Source organism: Simochromis diagramma, unplaced genomic scaffold (assembly GCF_900408965.1).
Source record: "Simochromis diagramma unplaced genomic scaffold, fSimDia1.1 OVJJ01000307.1, whole genome shotgun sequence".
Taxonomy (NCBI): Eukaryota; Metazoa; Chordata; class Actinopteri; order Cichliformes; family Cichlidae; genus Simochromis; species Simochromis diagramma.
Genome location: NW_024386786.1, coordinates 1,205,667 through 1,225,429, shown reverse-complemented (window position 1 = coordinate 1,225,429; position 19,763 = coordinate 1,205,667). Strand labels below are relative to the sequence as shown.

At 40.7% G+C, this 19,763-nt stretch overlaps 1 protein-coding gene across 1 annotated transcript in view; it reads right to left on the bottom strand.

The window, feature by feature from the left end:
- The window catches only part of LOC120728205 (chloride channel protein 1-like), a 52,846-nt gene that overhangs the window by 15,550 nt on the left and 17,533 nt on the right, over window positions 1–19,763 (bottom strand). The window contains exons 12-20 of the mRNA XM_040023011.1: window positions 18,321–18,476; window positions 11,185–11,254; window positions 10,878–10,988; window positions 9,727–9,940; window positions 9,227–9,360; window positions 7,527–7,618; window positions 6,003–6,128; window positions 5,245–5,332; window positions 2,131–2,204 (exon numbers count right to left, since the gene is read on the bottom strand). Coding sequence (XP_039878945.1) covers window positions 2,131–2,204; window positions 5,245–5,332; window positions 6,003–6,128; window positions 7,527–7,618; window positions 9,227–9,360; window positions 9,727–9,940; window positions 10,878–10,988; window positions 11,185–11,254; window positions 18,321–18,476 — 1,065 coding nt within the window. The remainder of the gene's footprint in view (window positions 1–2,130; window positions 2,205–5,244; window positions 5,333–6,002; window positions 6,129–7,526; window positions 7,619–9,226; window positions 9,361–9,726; window positions 9,941–10,877; window positions 10,989–11,184; window positions 11,255–18,320; window positions 18,477–19,763) is intronic.

Below are 19,763 nucleotides of genomic sequence, written 5' to 3'. Positions count from 1 at the left end.
CCACAGCAGTGGGCACAACACAAATCAAACTCTAATCTTGCCAGTTCACAAGCATATGCTTATTTCCAGTGTGGTTTTCATTCTTGCATGTACTGCCTTCCTTGCGAGCCAAGATCACCACCAAGCTGAATATAATGACTCTGCCACCAGCATCTGCATTTCCATGAGAGCGAGCGAGAGTAGGTGGAGAGAAAGATGCTCGACTTCAGTGAGTTTTCCTGTGGATGAGACGTGAATTCATGTGCTTCTGTCAATCAGATAAGCATGCATCTGCCTGAATAGAAAGCAGACTCCATCTTCCATTCGCCTGGAAGATGTGGTTTCAGGAATTTTTCTTTTAGAGAAAGGGTTGAATGGTTCGCGACACATGGGAAAATTACACTCCTGACACAGCTTAATAATTAGCTGGCTGGAGGAAAGAGCGCAGAGGCTTATAAAGGCATTAAATACACAGACATGTAGAAACATACAAAGATGCTGCGATTTAATTCATTTTGGCTTTATTTATGTGACAAGCAGGCAATACCCTACATCAGGCAAAAAAGAAGTCAGCAGAAGTCTGTAAAAGACCTCTGGCAGAACCAGGATCAGGGATGGGACGCCATATAATACAAGAGATTTCAGGGTTAGAGGAAAGAGCAGAGAAAGGAGATTCTCCCCTCACGTCTACATATACAGTTCAGTGAAAAATAAAGACACCCTAACTGCTTCCATAGGAATTAAGAGGGTAAGTAACAGTGAGGTGCTGCTAATCTGATGAACTAGATTTACTAAACATCAGCACTGTTGGGTGTAATGTGCTCAAAAGTAATGCAGTTACATAATGCATTATTGTACTAAACATCAACTTCAGTAGGTAACAAAGGCAGTGATGAGCAGTCATGCTTGCAGCATTGTAGCCTCCATTGTTTTTACTGTGCATGTTTGTACGGTAGAATCACTGCAACAGTAGCTTTAAGTCTCTTTGGATGGTTTTCAACTTTGCATTTGAAAAATCTATTTTAAAAAAGGGATTTTTGTCAACGTGTGGAACTGTAGCCTCAGGTTTATATCGTTAACTGGTAACTTTGTGAAAATGTGATTCATGTCATGTTACGGAATGTAGTGGGTCACTTTTTCTGGTGTCTAATTAAGTAACGTACTGCATTACTTTAAAAAATTAATATGTAATATATAATATATTACTATTGTTGAGTTGTGACTCCAACACAAATCATCATCTAATATAAATAAGTTTTGACTGTTTGCACATCTAGGGGCATTCAGGTGTGCTTTAACACAAAGCCGCAATCCTCCCAGGAGCCGACATCTGAGCAAACATCCCAGACTCTACAGGCCTCAGTTAGCATGCTGAATGTTACAGTGCATGACAGCACAAAAGCCTGAACAAGCATGGCCTGTTTGGAAAGGTTGCCAGGAAATTGGGTCATGCAACAGGACAATGAGCCGACACTGACCGGCAAATCTACAAAAAAGGAAAGAATTGAGGTGCTGCAACAGCCCAGTCAAAGTCCAGACCACAACCTAACTGACATGCAGTGGAGAGAGCTGTGCATGGCCTCATTGAACTGGCACCATGTTCTAAAGAATAATGGGCAAAAACTCCTCCACAACAATGTGAGAGGCTGATAAAGTCATGCAGAAAAAGTTATTACTGGTAAAGCTGGTTTTACAAACTGCTGAAGTGTGCAATAAGAAGTGCAGACACACCTGAACCTGTCTGCCTGCTCTCAGAGGTTCACATGACTGTTCTTGCCTTTGCAGTAAAAAGAAAAATAGCCACTCACATTTCTCTTAAGTGGTTTCCATGTGACAACAGAGATGATACTGCATTGAATTAAGGTGTCATGCCTTGTCTAATAGCCCTGCGTGAAAGAGGGGTTTAATTACTGCATATTTAAACAGAATTTAATCTTTTCTCCTTTGTTTGATTGTATCTATCATGTCTTTTAAGCAGAAAGGACAAAACATGAGACCGAGAGCAATGCACGAATTAATTATTGTAAAAAAAAAGAAAACCATCCCACCCTACAAAGACGTGACATACAGAGTGGAGATGTGAAGCATATTTAATGCAGCTGATGCATGAGAGCACACGCACTAGACATGCAATGAGACGTGCAGACACACCTGAGACTGGCCCTCTGTCTGCCTGCTCTTAGAGGTGAAGATATTCCTGAGTGCAGACTGCAGAGAACCTTTTTCTGAGGGAGGAGTGGAGAAGGAGACTCAGTGGGTAAAAGGTCAATAAATTATACAAATGCAGCTTTGGAGAAAATAACTCAAGAGTAAATGGAGACTTTTAGAGACTGCAGGGAAAAAAAACCCTCGTTGTTGCCTGGAAACCATTTCACTGGGACATTGTCTGTCTCTTGTTATGTTTGATGGGCTACTGAGCAGTTTGCTGTGCCACAATAGGCACAGACACCATCTGGATACTTGGAGTGAACAAGCTGCCAAACCTTCGCTCACTGCTGTTAGGGTTGCAAAGTTATTAATTCCAAACATTTGACATCTGTTGAGGGCAGCAATGAACATGTTGAAGTCAATTTGGTAACCTAACAAAAAGAGTAGACAGGTTTAACTTTAACCTTTAAAAAGCTAGAAGAACATATTTATTGCTGCAGGGTATGATTGAGTTTAGTGGGGAGTCTTCTGGTTTGTCACCATCGGGAGTCTCACCAACATGTGATGGAGAAAATAAATATGTTACAGGTAAAGCTAGGCTTGCCTTGAGTTATTTAATGATCAAACACAGCTATCTTTCTGTAAACAAGCCTTTCTCGTGAACTTAACAAATTTGCATTCAGGGTTTTGCAAGCTGCAACAAATATATTTAACACATTTTAAGTTGCGTTTCAATTCATAAAGTATATTTTTATGTATCAAATTACTGGACAGCAGGAATAATGCACAGACTTCTGTTCACTAAGCAAACACAGACTCTTTGCAAAGATTATACTGTTGTGCTGAAGTGCAGTCACCTCCTAAAGGACACCTTCAAGCCTGTGCATTTCTTCTCACGCGAGTCATCTGCAAAATGGTTTAGAATATATATGCATTGCATTTTCCCTATCTTGAATTCATCTTCTTTACCGCTTCTCTTCTCTCAGCCACTAAAATTAAGTGGACTTTTTATGCTTTTTTTGTAATTGTTTGCCATATATACATACACACAGTTAAAATTATGGATGCTTATATTAAACATGGTCAGTTCAAACAATGAGGTCATTATTTGTAAGTAATCCATTTGACCTGAAAGCTTCAGACTGTGTTAAACACTGTTTTTCCTACTTTTGACTCGATCATGTCAGTGAGAGACTGTGTGGCAGACTGGAGGAGAGATCAAAGCCACCCTGTTTTCTCACTGGGACTGTGTTTGATGGCATCCTTAACGACGTCCATTACTCTGCATGTGTCCTCTCTGGGTATTCCAGCTTCCTCCCACAGTCCAAAGACATAAGTGGGGCTAGGTGGTTATTAGATTGTAAATTAACCGTAGGTGTGAATAATTGTCTGTCTCTCTGTGACAGCTGTATCCCACTTCTCACCCTGGACAGGTGGGACAGGAAAAAACCCGCTGTGACACTAAACTGGATAACCAGAAGAAAAAATATGGAAAAAATATGGAAAATTATTATTTTAAACTGTAAAACATACAAAACACTTTTATTATAGTTTAAAAATAAAAAAGGGAAGCTGAGCATAACAGCTCCAGTTTAAAGACAGATAAAAGGCTCAAAAAGCACCATTAAAAGCTGAAATCTGTTTAACAAATGATGTAAACTCTTTTTTTAAACCAACAAATCTAAAAGCAACACATATTTTGGCTTCATGTATTAACAGTTGTGTTAAACTACTCACTCCGTCAGCAGTTCCACGACTAAAACCTGCACCGCCTTTTCAATTTCAATTTGAAGTAAATATTATTTATAACAATTTCTCCAGTCATCTATTATTATTATAGATGTTTTTCATTTCATTTCACATTTAGCTCGACGGTGTTTGTTGCTGTGCGTTCACCTCTTTGTTTTCTGAAGACTCCGGAATAAATCCTCCCAAGTGGGATAATTAAACTTTTATTGGAATGTGCCTGTGAGATGCAGAAATGGAGCTACCATTTTGAACTGTGTGTTAAACTGAAGTTCTTACTTCAGATTTCCCAAAATTGCAGCTTTTGTTCTGTCTATGATCAGTGCAAAGACCAGCTTCAGTCCTAATTCAGGCTAGAAAGAGTCTCACAGTCATATTTAACTTCTTTATCATGCGCTTCCTACAGCCTCCCAAATAAATATGACATGAACAATTCAAAGTGTGACCATCTTTGTGAGTGTTATAAGAGTAAGAAGCTCAGTCCCTGCGTGATGTCTTTAACTTGTTTAAACTGCTTTATTGCTAAAAACGGCTCAGAGGGCCGTTCCTCCTGACCCCCGTGTGTTTGGATTAACATTAATGCTGCCACTGCTGTTTACACGTTGTGTAACATCACATTGTTCCTTATGATTTGATTAATTCTGATGGGTCCCCCTTTTCATACTTCACGAGCACCAATAAGACGTGTTTGTGTCCTCTGGGCAGTAATCTGCTCAGCAGATATGAGAACCTGGTGAGCCTCATACACCATCTGGAATGTGACTAAATGCTTAGTCATATAAGAGGAGATTTTTTTTTTTCAAGGAGAAGAAGGGGAGACATAGCGAAGAATAAATCCCATTATTTCATCCTAGTGAGCAAAACTTGTCTGAAAGAATCAATATTACTGTGACAGGAGCCATAAGGCTTTCATTCCCCAGCCTCGCCTCCATGCCGCACAACTCCACGGGTGTAACCGAGCTAAGGAAGAGAGATCAGAAATTGTAATTGTCTTCTGCAATCTGATTTCTGTCTAGATAAAATTGACCTTTAACCCTGTGCTGAACTTGAACAGAAACTTGGGCAACAGCGAAAGCATCACCCTCCGAATACACGATGTGTTAAAATGTTTGGACGTGTGCTGCTTTGCTTTACCCAGACCACCATTACAAATAAGAATAACATTATTACAATAATAACAGACAAAAAAGGTGAAGAAATTGTTCATCCTTTTTTAATATTCGGCGTACGGTAATATATTCCTCCTCTGAAGCGGCTGTAAGGGTGAGAAATTTATACACAGTCATGTTTAGAGATAATGTATGACTACTACACCTCTGCCAATATTAAATATTTATGTTTTCTCATAAATATGTAATCCTCTCAACTCACCAGGAGCAGGAGCAGTGTGGTTTGAGGAAGGCTCCTGGGACTTCTGAGGAGGCAGGGGACCGTTCCTCTCCTCCTGGACTGGACTACCCTGCAGACGACGGCCACGTGTTATTAAGGAAATTAGCATTAATATAGAACCTGCAGACCAAGTGGTAAAGGTTAAACTAGGATTTAATGCAAGGGACAAGCAGCAATATTTTAAAGGTACTTTTTGTAAGTGCAAAATCTAATTAATAATAACTTCATTCCTCACCACCAGGGGGCAGCGTTTTACCTCTGGATGCTCTGAAATATTTTCGGACGTTGGTCTTTTAACTCCTTATATTCTTTTAGACCTAAACAAATGACCTCAAAAGGTCGTGCATCTTCCCAAAAGCCATTGAACATAATCGAGTTTTTAATCACTTGCCTGATTAAAATAAAAGTTACATTTACTCTCTGCACCATCTTATGGAACTAAATTCACATTCAGTTGATATTCCTTCAGCACAGTGCACAGATGTTTGGGACATTAAGTCAAAGTCGTTGCTTTTTCACATTCTGCTGATAGCTTCAGTTAAATTTGGAAGGAAAACTGTAACACAGAGGAATTTGCATTGCATATATTTACGCTGAATACAATTGGCATAAATCTATGACTGGGGTCAATCTTTCACTTAAACGTTAAACAAATTAAAACTGAGGAAAGCAGCTACAGAGAGAAAACCCATACACAATAAATGAATAACCCCTATGAATATATTAAATGAAACGCCCACCTTCTCTCCCTCCTCCTCTTCCTCCTCTTCCTCCTCCTCCTCCTCCTCCTCCTCTTCCTCATCTACGAAGGCGAAGGACTCCCAGCTGTGCTTCTGAGACTGGTTCTGCTCCTGTAGGCTGCGACCCTGAACTCACATCCAGACAAACACATTAAAACAGAGCGGTGCTGTACCTGCGCCAGACTAAATCTAATCTAACTGCTTAACGTCGATGTTGTTTTAGCACCTGCTCTTTATTTTAAGTCCTGTTACCTCACCCGTTTGAATGGGTTAGCAAATCCAAGACACGGAGTTCTCCTTTTGGGCTTTTAAGGTGAATCATTACTGTACAGAAGGTCTTCCACTCACTACAAAATCAATATCTTTTACACAGTCAAGGTTCAGTCTCCATGTCTTTTCCTTTCCAGCATCTGACTGAGTATATTTAATTTCTGTTTTAAGATATTTATCAACATCAGAAATAATTTTAGGACTACATACTAATGTCACACTAGTAAGCATTATTAAGGTATCTTATGTTTATAATTATGATTGTTAATAGCAGTGATGTGGTAGCACTGCAGTGATAGCTTTACATAGTGTAACAGTAACAGAGGATAAACATGTCTGCATGAATGAAACACTTAATAATGCTGAATAGTGTAATAATAATACATTAATAATAGCGTGATAATATCAAACGTCATTATAAAGTTCTTCAGTGGGAATCACTTGGCTTAGATTGGTAGACCACAGATTGGTACTATTGATGATTTCATGGGAAAAATCTTCTCCAAAAATGTTCATTTTTATATCAAGAAAAACGAGCAGAGAGATTTTTAACACCATCACATAAAAAGACACGGCGATTACTAGAATGTTTCATAATTTCCATAATGTTTTCCAGTTTTAGATTTCACTCTGCTCAGTACCAGCTGACTTTTCAGTGCCCCAAATCAATAACAATTGTAAACACTTGTTATTTTAATGTCTGGCTTCAGGCTCTGCCTCTGCATGAATACACAGAGCTTCAGCTGAACTCGAGAGGCGCCCGAGCAGCTAATTCACTGACAATGTCATGCTGTAAACTCAACATTATGTAATTTCGGTAAAACGTTAATGGAATTGTTGCATTAACAACCATGTTTGTACACTAGTTATACATTATACATCTGCTTTAGGGAGCAAAGTGCTTCAAAAAAAACCCAGTAAACCCACAGGATGTTAGCTCCTGTGTTTATACATGAAATCGTGCTTGTACACAGCAGCGCTCCACAAGGTATTTATAACAATCATTTACATGTTCTGCATCATTTAAATGCATCATTGTTATTCAGCTTGAAGTAAAACTGAGAAAACTTTACTCGTGTTTCTCTTTAAAACTATGGAAAGTAGCAAAAACCCACCCAGTGGGCAGTTTTACCAGGTCTGCACGGCTTGTTTGAAATTCTTCATTCTGGATTTAGGTGTAAGGTGAACAATTTATGTCACAGATACAAATTTTGGTGGTTGTTAAGTTGGTGGTTGCCCTGTGACTGTCCTCACCTGCATCAGGAGCCTTCTTTCTGGTGACAACCACCAATCACAGAGAGCCAGAAGCTCCACCCTGTCAATGCTGCCCAATAAGATCATAGAATCTGGAAGCAGACAAACAGATGTTAATTTTATTAATATCACGATGCCTTATGATTCCTATAAAATCCATTAAAAATACAAAGTACTCTTATTTAAATACCTATATTTGATACTGTTATATTTAATGTGATAGCAGCAACTCTTTGTGTTCTTTCAATTACCAAACAAATTTCTGTGAGACACTTTGTTGGCTCATCCACTCATCCAGTTCAGTTCTATTTTATCTACATCAGGGGTCGGCGACCCGTCGGCCCAACATTAAACTGCGGCTCCGCGTGGCTTGGGAAAATAAATTATAACTATTTAACAGAAGTGTGTTTTACTTGTGTTAGTTCTTTTTTTCCAACTTGCAGTTCGAGACTGGAAAATTATTGCAATCTTGAAATATTAAAATAAAATTATATTTTATTATTTTTTGTTGCTCAAAATAAGCGTCACACTCACGGAAGCTGGTATACCCTCCAAAACGTCGTGCATTTATTGAGACTTTCAACCCCAGGTAGGCCAAGTGTGGAGAAATGTAAGAAAAGAAAAATATCTGAAGAAAATAGAACATTTATTGATGCCGGGGCAGATTCATTTGCATTTACTTCTGACAAGAGTGAGAAGCCTACCAGCATGCCTGATTTGTGGATTGTTGATCCACATATGTATGTCAGCAGCTGTTCTCCACCATGAACTATGTTAAAAACAAACACCGCTCACGCCTCACAGACGACACAGTCCTGCGTAAAGCTGAAAGTGACTCGTACAGCCCCGATTTGCAGACGCTGTGCGCAGAGGTTCAGGAGCAGAAGTCCCATTGTAAACATATCACGGCACACCCGACGATGTTTGCATGAACACGCTTTTCAGCATCTCTTTATTGACCACTTTTCACACACAGTTGCTGCACACATGCAGCTGGCTTTAGCTTTCCAGCTCACAGCCTGACACGTACCAACAACAACAACACAACAGCACAGAGAGCACGAGGCATGATTTCGGATGCCGTTCAGGTGCATCCGCCTCCTTGCAGCGGCACCGCAGACCACGCTCCGCTACACACATTAACCAGGTAAAATAAATATTTATGCAAATATTTTGCAAATATTTATTTTTCATTGTTTAGTAGCATAGGGCTTTTTCCCAGTTTATTTTTTAAATTCAGGTCAAGGTTCGGCTACAGTCTCCGAAAGCCCAAAGGCGACATAAGGATGACGGCTCACAACATTTTTTATTTGGTAAATGGATAATTTAAGTTTAGCTTTATATTCATTTAAAAGAGACCTTCAACTCGGCATGTTTCTTTTTTTTGTTATAATTTTTTAAGAGTTTAAAATGTTTGTGTCCATTACATAAATAAAATTTAATTTTCTCTGTAGCACTTTGTGGATTTCATGCGCAACACACTATAGTTGTTTATAGAAAGCATAAAGGTAAAAACAAAACAAACAATATATACAGGGTTATCTTTATTTTAGATGTCAAAAAGTATTTGCAGCTCCCAGTGTTTTCTTTTCTGTGGAAACTGGGTCCAAATGGCTCTTTGGGTGTTAAAGGTTGCCGACCCCTGATCTCTATAATCCCCAGTCGAAATAGCAAGGAAGGCGCTTCATCGGTCTGTTTACCTTTTGAGTCGACCAGGGGGATCGATTTGAGTGAAGTGGAGTCCAGCAGGAGTTTGACTTCTCGGTATGTGGACTGAGACGACATAAACTTCACCGTCCTCACCATGATGTCCTCTACAAAGATGTTGTATTGGCTGTGAAACAGATACACAAAGATGGAACTGCTACACAATTTTAGAAAGCACTGTACAAGAAAATTACCCTTCATCATTACCAAGAGGCACAAATTACATGTTTCAGCTGCATGGCATCTCTGCATGCTGAGGGTCCTTTATAATTGTAAGGTTTCCTCATCTGAAGGGGTAAACTGGAAACCTCTTTTGTCACTTTCTTTTATTTTCTTGCAAACATTTATTAATTATGCAGAAATGTAATTCCTTAATGTTTTTTATCCACCAACAATTACACCATTTATTTCCCTGCCAGCTGGAGTTATGGAGGGCATCATATTAAATTTGTTGACATCGTTCCCACAACTGGCTTGTAAAAAGAAAACAGACCTCATGTGTCCGAAGCCAAGCTCCGGCAGGTACGGGAGCTTCTTGACTTGGATGATGGAGTCGTAGAGGGAGGGCTGCAGGCCCTGGGCCACCATGTTGGCCAGGATTACTGCCACCATCATGGGCAGGATGTGGGAGATCTGACCTGTCAGCTCGAAGCAGATAACCGCCGTGGACACTGTGTGAGTCACAGCCCCAGTCAACGCTGCTGCTCCTGCCAGAGAAACGGGATGGGATGATGAGGGTGGGGGGAAGGGAGACGTGCCAAAGGAAAGACAGTACAAGATACAGTAGGAAGAGATGGATCACGGAGTAACAGGAAGGAGGAAGGGTAAAAGTATACTGATGGAAAGTAGAAGACAAGGAAGACTGGAAAAAGCAGAGCAGAATAGGATGGGAGCAGACAGGAACAGACTCAAAAGAAATAAAATTAAGAGAAAAAAGAAAATCAAGAATGAGGGTGATAATGTTTAAAAAAAGAGCAAAGAGAATGAGGGAGAAAAGGAAAATCAGTGGAAGGAAGAGGAAACCATGCTGCACAAGAGTAGATTAATGAGAAGCAATGTAAGGAGATACTGGGAGGCTACCGAGAGAAGGATAAAAGAGAAGAAGAGGTTAAAAAAGGTAGAAAAGGAGGAGAGAAATTAAGGACGGGCTTTTGTAGGCCAATGGGAGCGAGGATTGAAGAAAAGGCCACATTTCTGGGTCAGCTGTTGAGGTGAGGACAGCAGAGCAAACCCAGGGTGACATTTAACTGTCAGAGCACAGCGACCACATGCTCTGATGGAAAGGAGGAAGAGGAGTTGGGATGGAGGGAGAAGATGACAAGAATGGGGGTGGGGTAGCGGATTAGGTGGGGAGGACAAGTTGACAATGAGTGATGACTGGAGGACCAGAGAGGCTGACAGAAGGAGAAGCTGAAGGAGAAAGAAGACGAGGGAAGTGACAGTACAGAAAGAGGAAGAGGGTGGAACACGCCCGACAAGCTGAGGGCACAGGAAGCTGACAGTTAAGGGGAAAAAGATGAGGACAGTTTGACAGTAAGACTTATAGGTGAAGCTAAAAAATAGGCTAGTTGCTAAGGTGGATCATAGCCGTGATTAAAGAGTAAACATGCGGGGAAAAGCTATGAGGAGAAACAAGAAACTAACCGATGACTGCGTACCCTCCAGGGATGATGCGGTAAAGGATGCCATCAAACACGATCCCATGAGGAAACAGAGTGGCCATGATCTCCCCTACCAGCCTGCCAAATGCAGCTCCTATAGGACGAAAGTGGGGCTAAAAGTAAATATAGTTTAAAAATAAAACACATTATCATCATGTCACTGACGAAGCGTGTGAATCATTAAAGTTTAGATAAAGGTTTCTGAACAGTACTGTTTACAGAGTCAGTATTTATAGTGACAACCAAAGAAGATGAAGACTTAAACCAACGCAAAGCTTCAAAACACTCACCTAGGATGAAGACCGGCATGAAAGCTCCGGATGGGATGGGCATGGTGGTGGCCACAGCAGACATCCAGAACTGCAGGAGAGACGACATGAAACCCTTTTTAGTCAAAAACTCAGAGCTGACGATTGCAACCAATAGAAACCAGATGAGACTTAACTTTCTTACAGTTCAGCCTCTTATCGGTGTCTCCACCTCCACCTGTGGAGAAATACTGGCTTGTGAACCACGTTTAAGTCATGTTAGGGCACTCTGCTTTCACACTGGAAACTCACATATCTGCCTACAACACTATACTGGATTCATGAAATGAGTGTGTGCCTGACATTTGGACAATAAAGCCTCCAAGGACATAATAACTTAGTGATATGAATCCGAACTGTGGTATTGGGCTGAAGTTTGATTTGGAGCAGAAAACAACACTGGGAATGAATAGCTATTTAATTTTTAGCACATATGATGCATGTGTGCGTCTATTTTTAACTTTCTTTGGTTCATTAGTTTTGTTTTCCTTTGTAGGAATAACTGCCTGTGAAATACTGCACATTATGTGCATGTGCTAAAATCATTCTTTTCTAAAAGCTGGTTACAGAAGACATTCGGTGACATTCTTTTGAGAACATGTGGCCTGAATTCTGGGCAGGTTGTATTAACAGAACTTAATAATGTGCTTTAACCCAAATGACACCAACACAAAGTGCCAAAAACTAAAATTCCTCCACCCAGCCACTCGATGCTCAGGATCGCGTCGATCTAGAATCTACACTTTCATGTTAAAATACCTAAAATTACAAACTTTACAGAGAAATAAACATGTTTACAGCCACAGTTGTGACCTGTGGCAGTTGTGGCTCAGGAGTTAGAATAGATCGTTTACCTATTTGAAGGTCAGGGATTTGATCCCCGGCTCCTCTGGTCTGCATGTCATACCCATGAAGTATGTTTGGACGCTTAACCCCAAGTTTCTCCCAATGCATCCATCAGGGTACGAATGTGTGAATGTTAGGTTAAAAGTGCTTAGCCATTGTGATTAGCCTCACCTGTACTCATTAAAGTCAATGAACTGTGGTTTTGGATCATGTTTGTGCTGTTGGTATACTAATATGGCTTATTGTGCATTTAAATTTACCATTTAAGAACTATGTACCTCAGTTTCAGTGAAGGCAGTTTCTGTATTTTATCTGTTAGCGCTAATTAGCAGGTAGGCTATGTGTTTTTCTGATGCATGTGTACAGTATATAAATGCAGCTTGCTAACCAAGTTTGATTACGTTAGCTATTAGCATGAGAAGCACTATTCAGAGTTTGAAAAGCTGAACAAGACAATCAGACAAAACACACAATTTAATTCTAAACCTTCAATTTCAAAAGAAAACACATGAGGTCTTTTTTTTGTTTTTGTTTTCATTTTCAATACATCTCCTTTGTCAGTGCAGCACATCCATCTAATACTAATTAGACTGCTACCAACATGTTGGGTGCATAGCAACAGGAGAACGTCTTTGCACCTTTTTAGCTCTTGTTGTCTCAAATATACAATTTGGCATTCGCTTGCTGTGTTACAGAAGTGGCCAATCTTGAAAGCGTGTATACATGTATGCTGTGAGGAAGGGGACCCAATCACCTTTGGGTGTCCTTGAGCAAGGCACTTAATCAACAGCTGCGCCAGTGAAGCTGCAGTAGATAGTGACGTAGCTGCACTGGGTGGCTGCCAACTCGACGTGTGCGTGAAAAGATCACGGTCCTCTGCAGGGTGAACTAAAGCTAAACTCACCCTTCAAATGTCATTTGCACAGTTCGCGTCCAAATAATTTCTGTATTCATCAGAAAGTAACTCCAAAATAGCTTTCCTAATAATATGCTTTCTACTCGGGTGCTGAGAGCTCATCAGTGATAATGAATACCTTCAGACAAGGCCCTGGATTTTTGGTGTGCGGGGGTGAAAGTCTGTCTGTTCCAGGCACCAGATGCTAAGCTTTGTCTTTTTCATTCAAATGGATTGGTGGGAAACACTACATTACCATTTTAACCATCCAGATTACCAATTCTACACATAATTTGTCATCATCGTTTGATAACTTAATTACTGTGGAACAAGATAAAAACTCATTAGCACGTCTTTCACAGGGTGGCTGCTATCCTGATGACAGAGGAGACTGCGCTCGGTCTTCTGCTCTCTTTTAATCCTGACAGTCAAACACAATCAATCAGAAACTCACACAAAGAGAGTCTCACACATACAAACACAGTGTCACCCAGCACTCGCTCCTTCATCAGTGTCACAAATCCCGAGATAAATGGGAGTTGAAACACTCTGTTTGCTTCAGTGTTTCAGAGAGGCCAATACAGAGTGGAGTGGAGAAAAGGGAAAGAAGTACAGAGCAATGTAAAGTGATTTAAGTAAAAAACTTCAGAGACAGGTGCTACCATAGACTGTATATAAAAGATGTCCATTTTTCAGATAAAGTGTGAAGCGTGTTACACCTGCATTCTTTCTAAAAGCCAGCAGGGGGTGACCTCTGTTGTTGCAAGAAGTTAAAATTGTTGTAATTAAGATTCTCAGTTGAGTCAGCAAGGAGGATAAAGCAGGATATGTGAGTCAATGCATGTGCAGTGATATCGAGTGATATCACATTTCTATGCATAGTTTTTAATCGCGTGGTTTTACGTAGCCTACCACTTTCTGGCTGAGTTTCTGTGATTCGAAATCCTTTCACTTTGTCACAATACCACTAACAGATGATTGTGGAATATTTAGAAATGAGGAAATTTCATGACTGGACTTGCACAGCTGGCATCCTGTCACGGTACCATTCTATAATTCAGTGAGCTCTTGAAAGCAACCCATGTTTGTAGATGCAGTCTGGATGCCCAGGTGCTTAATTTTATACACCCGTGTCCATGGAAGTGACTGGAACACCGGAATTCAGTGATTTGGATGAGTTTCCGGTAGGTGTTGGACTCTGCCAGGGCTGCCCTTTGTCACAGTTCATAACCGTTTTGGACAGAATTTCTAGATGTAGGCAAGTGGCAGAAGGCTTCCACTTGTTTGGTCTCAGAATCTCATCTCTGTTTTTCACAAATGATGTGGTTCTGTTGGCTTCATCAGGTGACAGCCTCCAGCTCGCACTGGACTGGTTCGCAGCCCAGTTTGAGACAATCAGCACCGCCAAATCTGAGGCCATGGTTTTCAGCCGAAAAAGGGTGGTTCACGAGTGTGGGGAGAAGGGAGCAGGCGATCGACAGATGGATTGGTGCTGCAGCTGCCCGATGCAGACGCTGTACCGGTCCATCATGGAGAAGAGAGAGCTGAGTGTAGAAGCGAAGCTCTCGATTCACCAGCTGATCTGCATCCCTACCCTTACCTATGGTCACGAGCTGTGGGTAGTGACTGAAAGAACGAGACTGTGGATACAAGTGCCGGAAATGGGGTTTCTTTGAAGGGTGGCTGGGCTCTCCCTTAGAGATAGGGTGAGGAGTTCGGCCATCTGAGATGGGCTCAGAGTAGAGCCACTGCTCCTCCAAATCCAAAGGAGCCAGTTGAGGTGGTTCGGGGATCTGACTAGGATGCCTCCTGGCACCCCCTACATGAGGTGTCCCACGGGGAGGAGGCCCTGGGGCAGACCCTGGACATGCTGGAGAGATTATATCTCTAGGCTGGGAATGCACTGGTGTTTCCCTGGGAGGAAGTTGCCGGGAAGAGGGAGGTCTGGGCTTCTCCGCTTAGGATGCTGCCACCGTGACCCACCCATTGGCCTAGGTTATCGTTATGATGGTTATGTTTAATTGTCGAACACTCTCTTGGAAAACGAGAGAATTTCTTGCTCTTTTCTGGATATTCATTACAACCTGGAGTGTTTCTCTAACCAGAACTTGGAGAACCTGCTTCATTTAGCAAAAGCAGCTGAACTCTGAGCTGCTGGAGAACAACTATGCAGGATGAGGGACTCACTGAAGATACAGCTGATTACGCTCATTTATTTATTGTCACAAGTAACTTTTGCAACGCTCACATGTGCATTTAGATTTAACATTCACGGAGCTTTTTATATAGACAACGACGGAAAGTCAAATCAGGTAAAGGACAAAAGAGGAAGGCAGATTTTGAGTGTGTAGTGGAGAAAAGCTGACAGCAGCAGGAAAAAAAAAAACCCCTGTGTGTGTGTGTTGGGAGTTTCACCAGGCAGCTGCTCTCAGTTTTGGCTGAATTAAGTTTGCACTGCGGGGGGTCGCTCTGCTCCAATGAGAAACACCATAACTGAACCAATGCAGTGAATGATGCTGAGTGACAGCCTCTAATATCCCGTTGATACAATTATCTGTACAACATTACTGCCTAATTTGACTTTAGACAGAAAAACAGATCGAGGCTCTTCAAAGAGAAACAGGTGAGAATACCTTTTCTTTGGAGTCATCTTGGAAATTTAACCTAATTTCCTGAAGAAAACTTAATCTAACAAAATATTCTGTATACTATTTATTTGGATTGATTTTTAAGCATCAGTGACAGCAAGTGTTGATGTTTAAGATGCAGGCTTTATAATCGTTTGCCTCCAGCTGGACTCACATGAAAAAGCTTCGTAATTTTGAAGAAAAATAAGCAAACAGGAACATATTTGTGGTTTTAAGTGGACAGAAACATATAGCATAATAACACATCACCAAGACAAACATGAACTGACTTCCATGTAGCAGTTTGTACTTTGTATTTAGTGAAATGGTAATGTGCTTTCACACTGCTGTGTGCCTGAGCTGTTGAGAAGTCACAGATTTTCACCAAACAGGAGGCATCGACAGCTTGGCACCATTTTCTGCACCAGCCAACAGACTGTAGGCTGGTCATGACTCAGGAGCATTTAGAGACCAGACTTTGTCTGTCTGGGCTTTTTTTTTATTTTATAAAAAAGCAAGCATTACGTGACTTTGGAAGCTCTGGTCACAGCATTTCAAAAGGAAGAACAGCATTGCAGGGTTTTTTTAAAGATTTGTTTGGACATGCCCAGAGTTCAACAGAAATTTGTGTGCTCTGATATCTGCGTAGATTCTCAGTCATCCAGGTCATGGTAGTCGTAAGAGCTTGAAAAGAGAGCAGCTGAACTTCTTAAAAGACTCTGAAGATGTTTCACCTCTCGTCCAAGAGGCTTCTGAAACCAAGAGGGAGTCCCAGGGATTTAAACCCTACGGGGGTTGTGCTTTAGGTGGTCGTTCACCCACTATTAATAACGAGCGTCACACAAGTGTGAAAAAGGTATAGGTCATTATCACGAGTGTCCTCTGAAGATTACGTTGTATTTTAGGTCCATTTTATTTCATGAGACATTTTAAATGTATAAATAACATGTAAGTTTCAAGCCCTTGTACATCAATGCACCAGCTGTCTTGGTTCTGGGTCATTGACTCAGCATGTTGAGTTTATGAACCTTACAGGGTTTTTTTAACGTCTTCTGATAACTCTCCGTTTGTCGTGTCATTTGCTTAATGTCTCCCTCTCCTTAGTTCCTGGTTATAGTTTTGTTTATATTGTTAGTTTTGTGTTTTAGTATCAGCTCCCTTGTATTAAGTTCATTCGTGTCGCTGGTTTCATCATTTAGTTATCACGTTTTATTTCACTGATAGTTATTTGTTCACATGCCTTGTGTTGAGTTTTGCTTGCCATCATCTCATTTTCCCAGACTGTTTGCACTCATGTGTTTTCCTCAGCTGTTTCCAACTCTCATTATCCTCAGTGTGTACATACAGTAAGCCCAGTCAGTCCTTTTATCCTTTGGCAGCGCTTTAGTTTTCCCTGTCTCGTGATGTTTCTGGTTAGTTTGCTTTTTTGTTTTCCCTGACTTTTTGATTAAGTTGCCTTTTGGACTTGAATTGTCTTCATTTTGAGTTACAGTCTGTCTGTTCATGTGCTACGTCTGCATTTAGGGTCCACACTCCACTTTAACACCAGTAAAGTATATATTGATTGCGAACAGACTTTTCAGTCCAGAAAGAACAACTCTGGAAAATGCTTCGACTTTATTCTCCCAAACATCATTTGTGAAGACGATAACGACACCAGAGTCAGTTCAGATTTCAGATCACGTATAATTTTCACAATTATTCTCAACCCTGTTCGGACCCTGTCTGGTTGTTGTCAAAATTCCTTCAGACTGCTGTCCTCTACTCTGACATTGTCTGGATGTTAATGACTTCGCCCATTAATTTGTATGGGTGAGAGCAGTTTCTGCACTTGGGAGCAATCTGAAAAGATGGCCTTGGACATTAAACGATCATTTCAAAGTCTGCATAAGATCTTTAACCAGACAGCCATCTGTATTCAAGGCCAATAGACGGCTGTCAGGTTCATCTTTTTATCTTTTGTTCACTGGTTTTTGCACCAGTCATTGTCCCCAAGCTTTATAGACAAAGGGTTTCTTTGTATCAGTTAATTGTCTGAATTTCATGATTTTATGTGACCTATCACTCTGCTTGGCTCCTTTGAACTGTTAGACATCTGATGTTATTTTGAAAGGACTTTACCTTGGCCTTTATCGCAGGTTTCTTCTTTATTAGGATTTCTTTGGGTTGTCATGTTCTAGTGCACATTTGCCCACCTTTGTGCAAACTGGGATTTTTTTTTACAGCGTTTCATCAACTTTTTCGCTGATTCATTGTCATCCCAGCACCTAGAACGGATTTACACACACATCTATGCTCATAAAATATTTAAGCAAACAGCTAAGAAGACAGTGGGAATTCTGAAGCTCTGGGATTTGAGAGTGAGTGTGTGTGTGTGTGTGTGTGTGTGTGTGTGTGTGTGTGTGTGTGTGTGTGTGTGTGTGTGTGTGTGTGGCTGCGCTAAAGAAAACCTAAGAAAGCTAGAAGTGTTGGCAGCCTGCCAGCTCTGTTGACCTTGAACAGGAAGAAAAGGAAGAAGACAAACACAGATGTCCCCTTCACCAACACACAACATGAGTGACCTGCAACAAATGTCCCTAATGAAGAGGAGGAGGATGACGAAAATGCTGACGTCAGTCGGAGCCTGCCTTCCAACACAAACACACACACGGTGTCACAAACAATCTCACATAAACATGCAGATGCATAACGCAACTTCGCACAAATACACAGAAAGGATGACAAAACAAAATTTCCTAGCAGTCACAAACCTTCATGAGGAAGAAGAGCACCAGAATGACAAAGACGCTGACATTAGGGTGCAGCCAGGCAGCAGAGCGGCCCAGACCGACCGGTGGAGGAGACCCTGAAATCTTTGTCCATGTGAAGTTGTCAAACAGAGAGTTGATGCACTCTCTGGGCATCAGCTGGAAAGAAAGAGGACAGAGGGGGAAATGAGGTGAGGAGAGGCAGAAGGGACAAAATCTGAGACAGATGGACAGAGGGGAAACTGGTGGAGGAGGAGAAAAGCAGAATATCTACAAATGTACCTGATTTAAATTTAAGATCTTTTTAAAGGCACTTTAAATAAAATGTGAAGCCAAACCTGCATCAAGGTGAAAATGTGAACACTTTGATATCTGCTCAAAATTAACCATAACATAAAAAATAAATAAGTTTAGGAAAATGATTTAAATTAGTTTATTATTGTGAAAATAAAATAAAAACCTTTGACACACCCTGAAGTTGATTCATAATCATTTCCAGGCAGTGGTTTTAACCGACAGCAGAGACGGTTATACTTTAACCATGTTTTGCCAAACTTAAAATTTGGCTTGAAAAACAGCAGGCGTGGCTAACAAAGCTTTCTTCTTTTGATCAGCTGTTAAATCAGCTGATAATCGGACCTCCTGTTAATCATTTTCACCAAGTAACAACCTTCATTTTTTAGACAACCTCCAACTGTCTAACAAATATGATGACTTTTCGTGTGGCACACACTGCAAACTATATTCTGCATAAACTTCAAGTATTTTATTTGATGGTTACTTGTGTGTTATATGTGCGTTTGTCCTTTGCACCCATGCAGTTCATGAGTGCAGCTTGCTAACCAAGATTGCAAGTGTTAGCACTCTGCCTGCTCATTTTACATATTACAGTAAATGTGACCAATTTCATTACACCGTCTATAGTTTTTTATGTACAGGAGTCAGTCAAACGTAACAATGCATTCACAAATCTGTGAAATAAAAAGTACCCTCACACTTTTCATTTTTAAAGTGTGACAAAACTCATTTTTTTCAAAGAAATAGAGGATTAGAACACAGGGAAGATATGTAAGAGGTCGTCTACACAAAACAAGGGGAGAAGGTAAAGCAAAAAAAAAAGAACAGGATGAGAAAATTATTGAAAATTAATGAGAAAGTCAAAAAGGAGAGGGATATAGGGGGAAGTTATAGCAATAAAAGGTGAAAATAAAAATAAAAACAAGGAGGAAACGGTGAAGGGAGAGAGGAAAGGAGAGCAAGGGAAGGAGGAAATATGGTTAAAGGCGGAGTGAAATTTAAAAGGAGGATGAGGGATAAGAAGGAAATGGACACGGAAGAAGAGGAAGAAGTTTAAGAGAGAAAAAGGGAGCAAAAAAGTGAAGTGAGGAAGAAAGTCAATTGAGATAAACAGGCAGGAAGTCATCCAGAAGGCTGGAAGCAGACGGG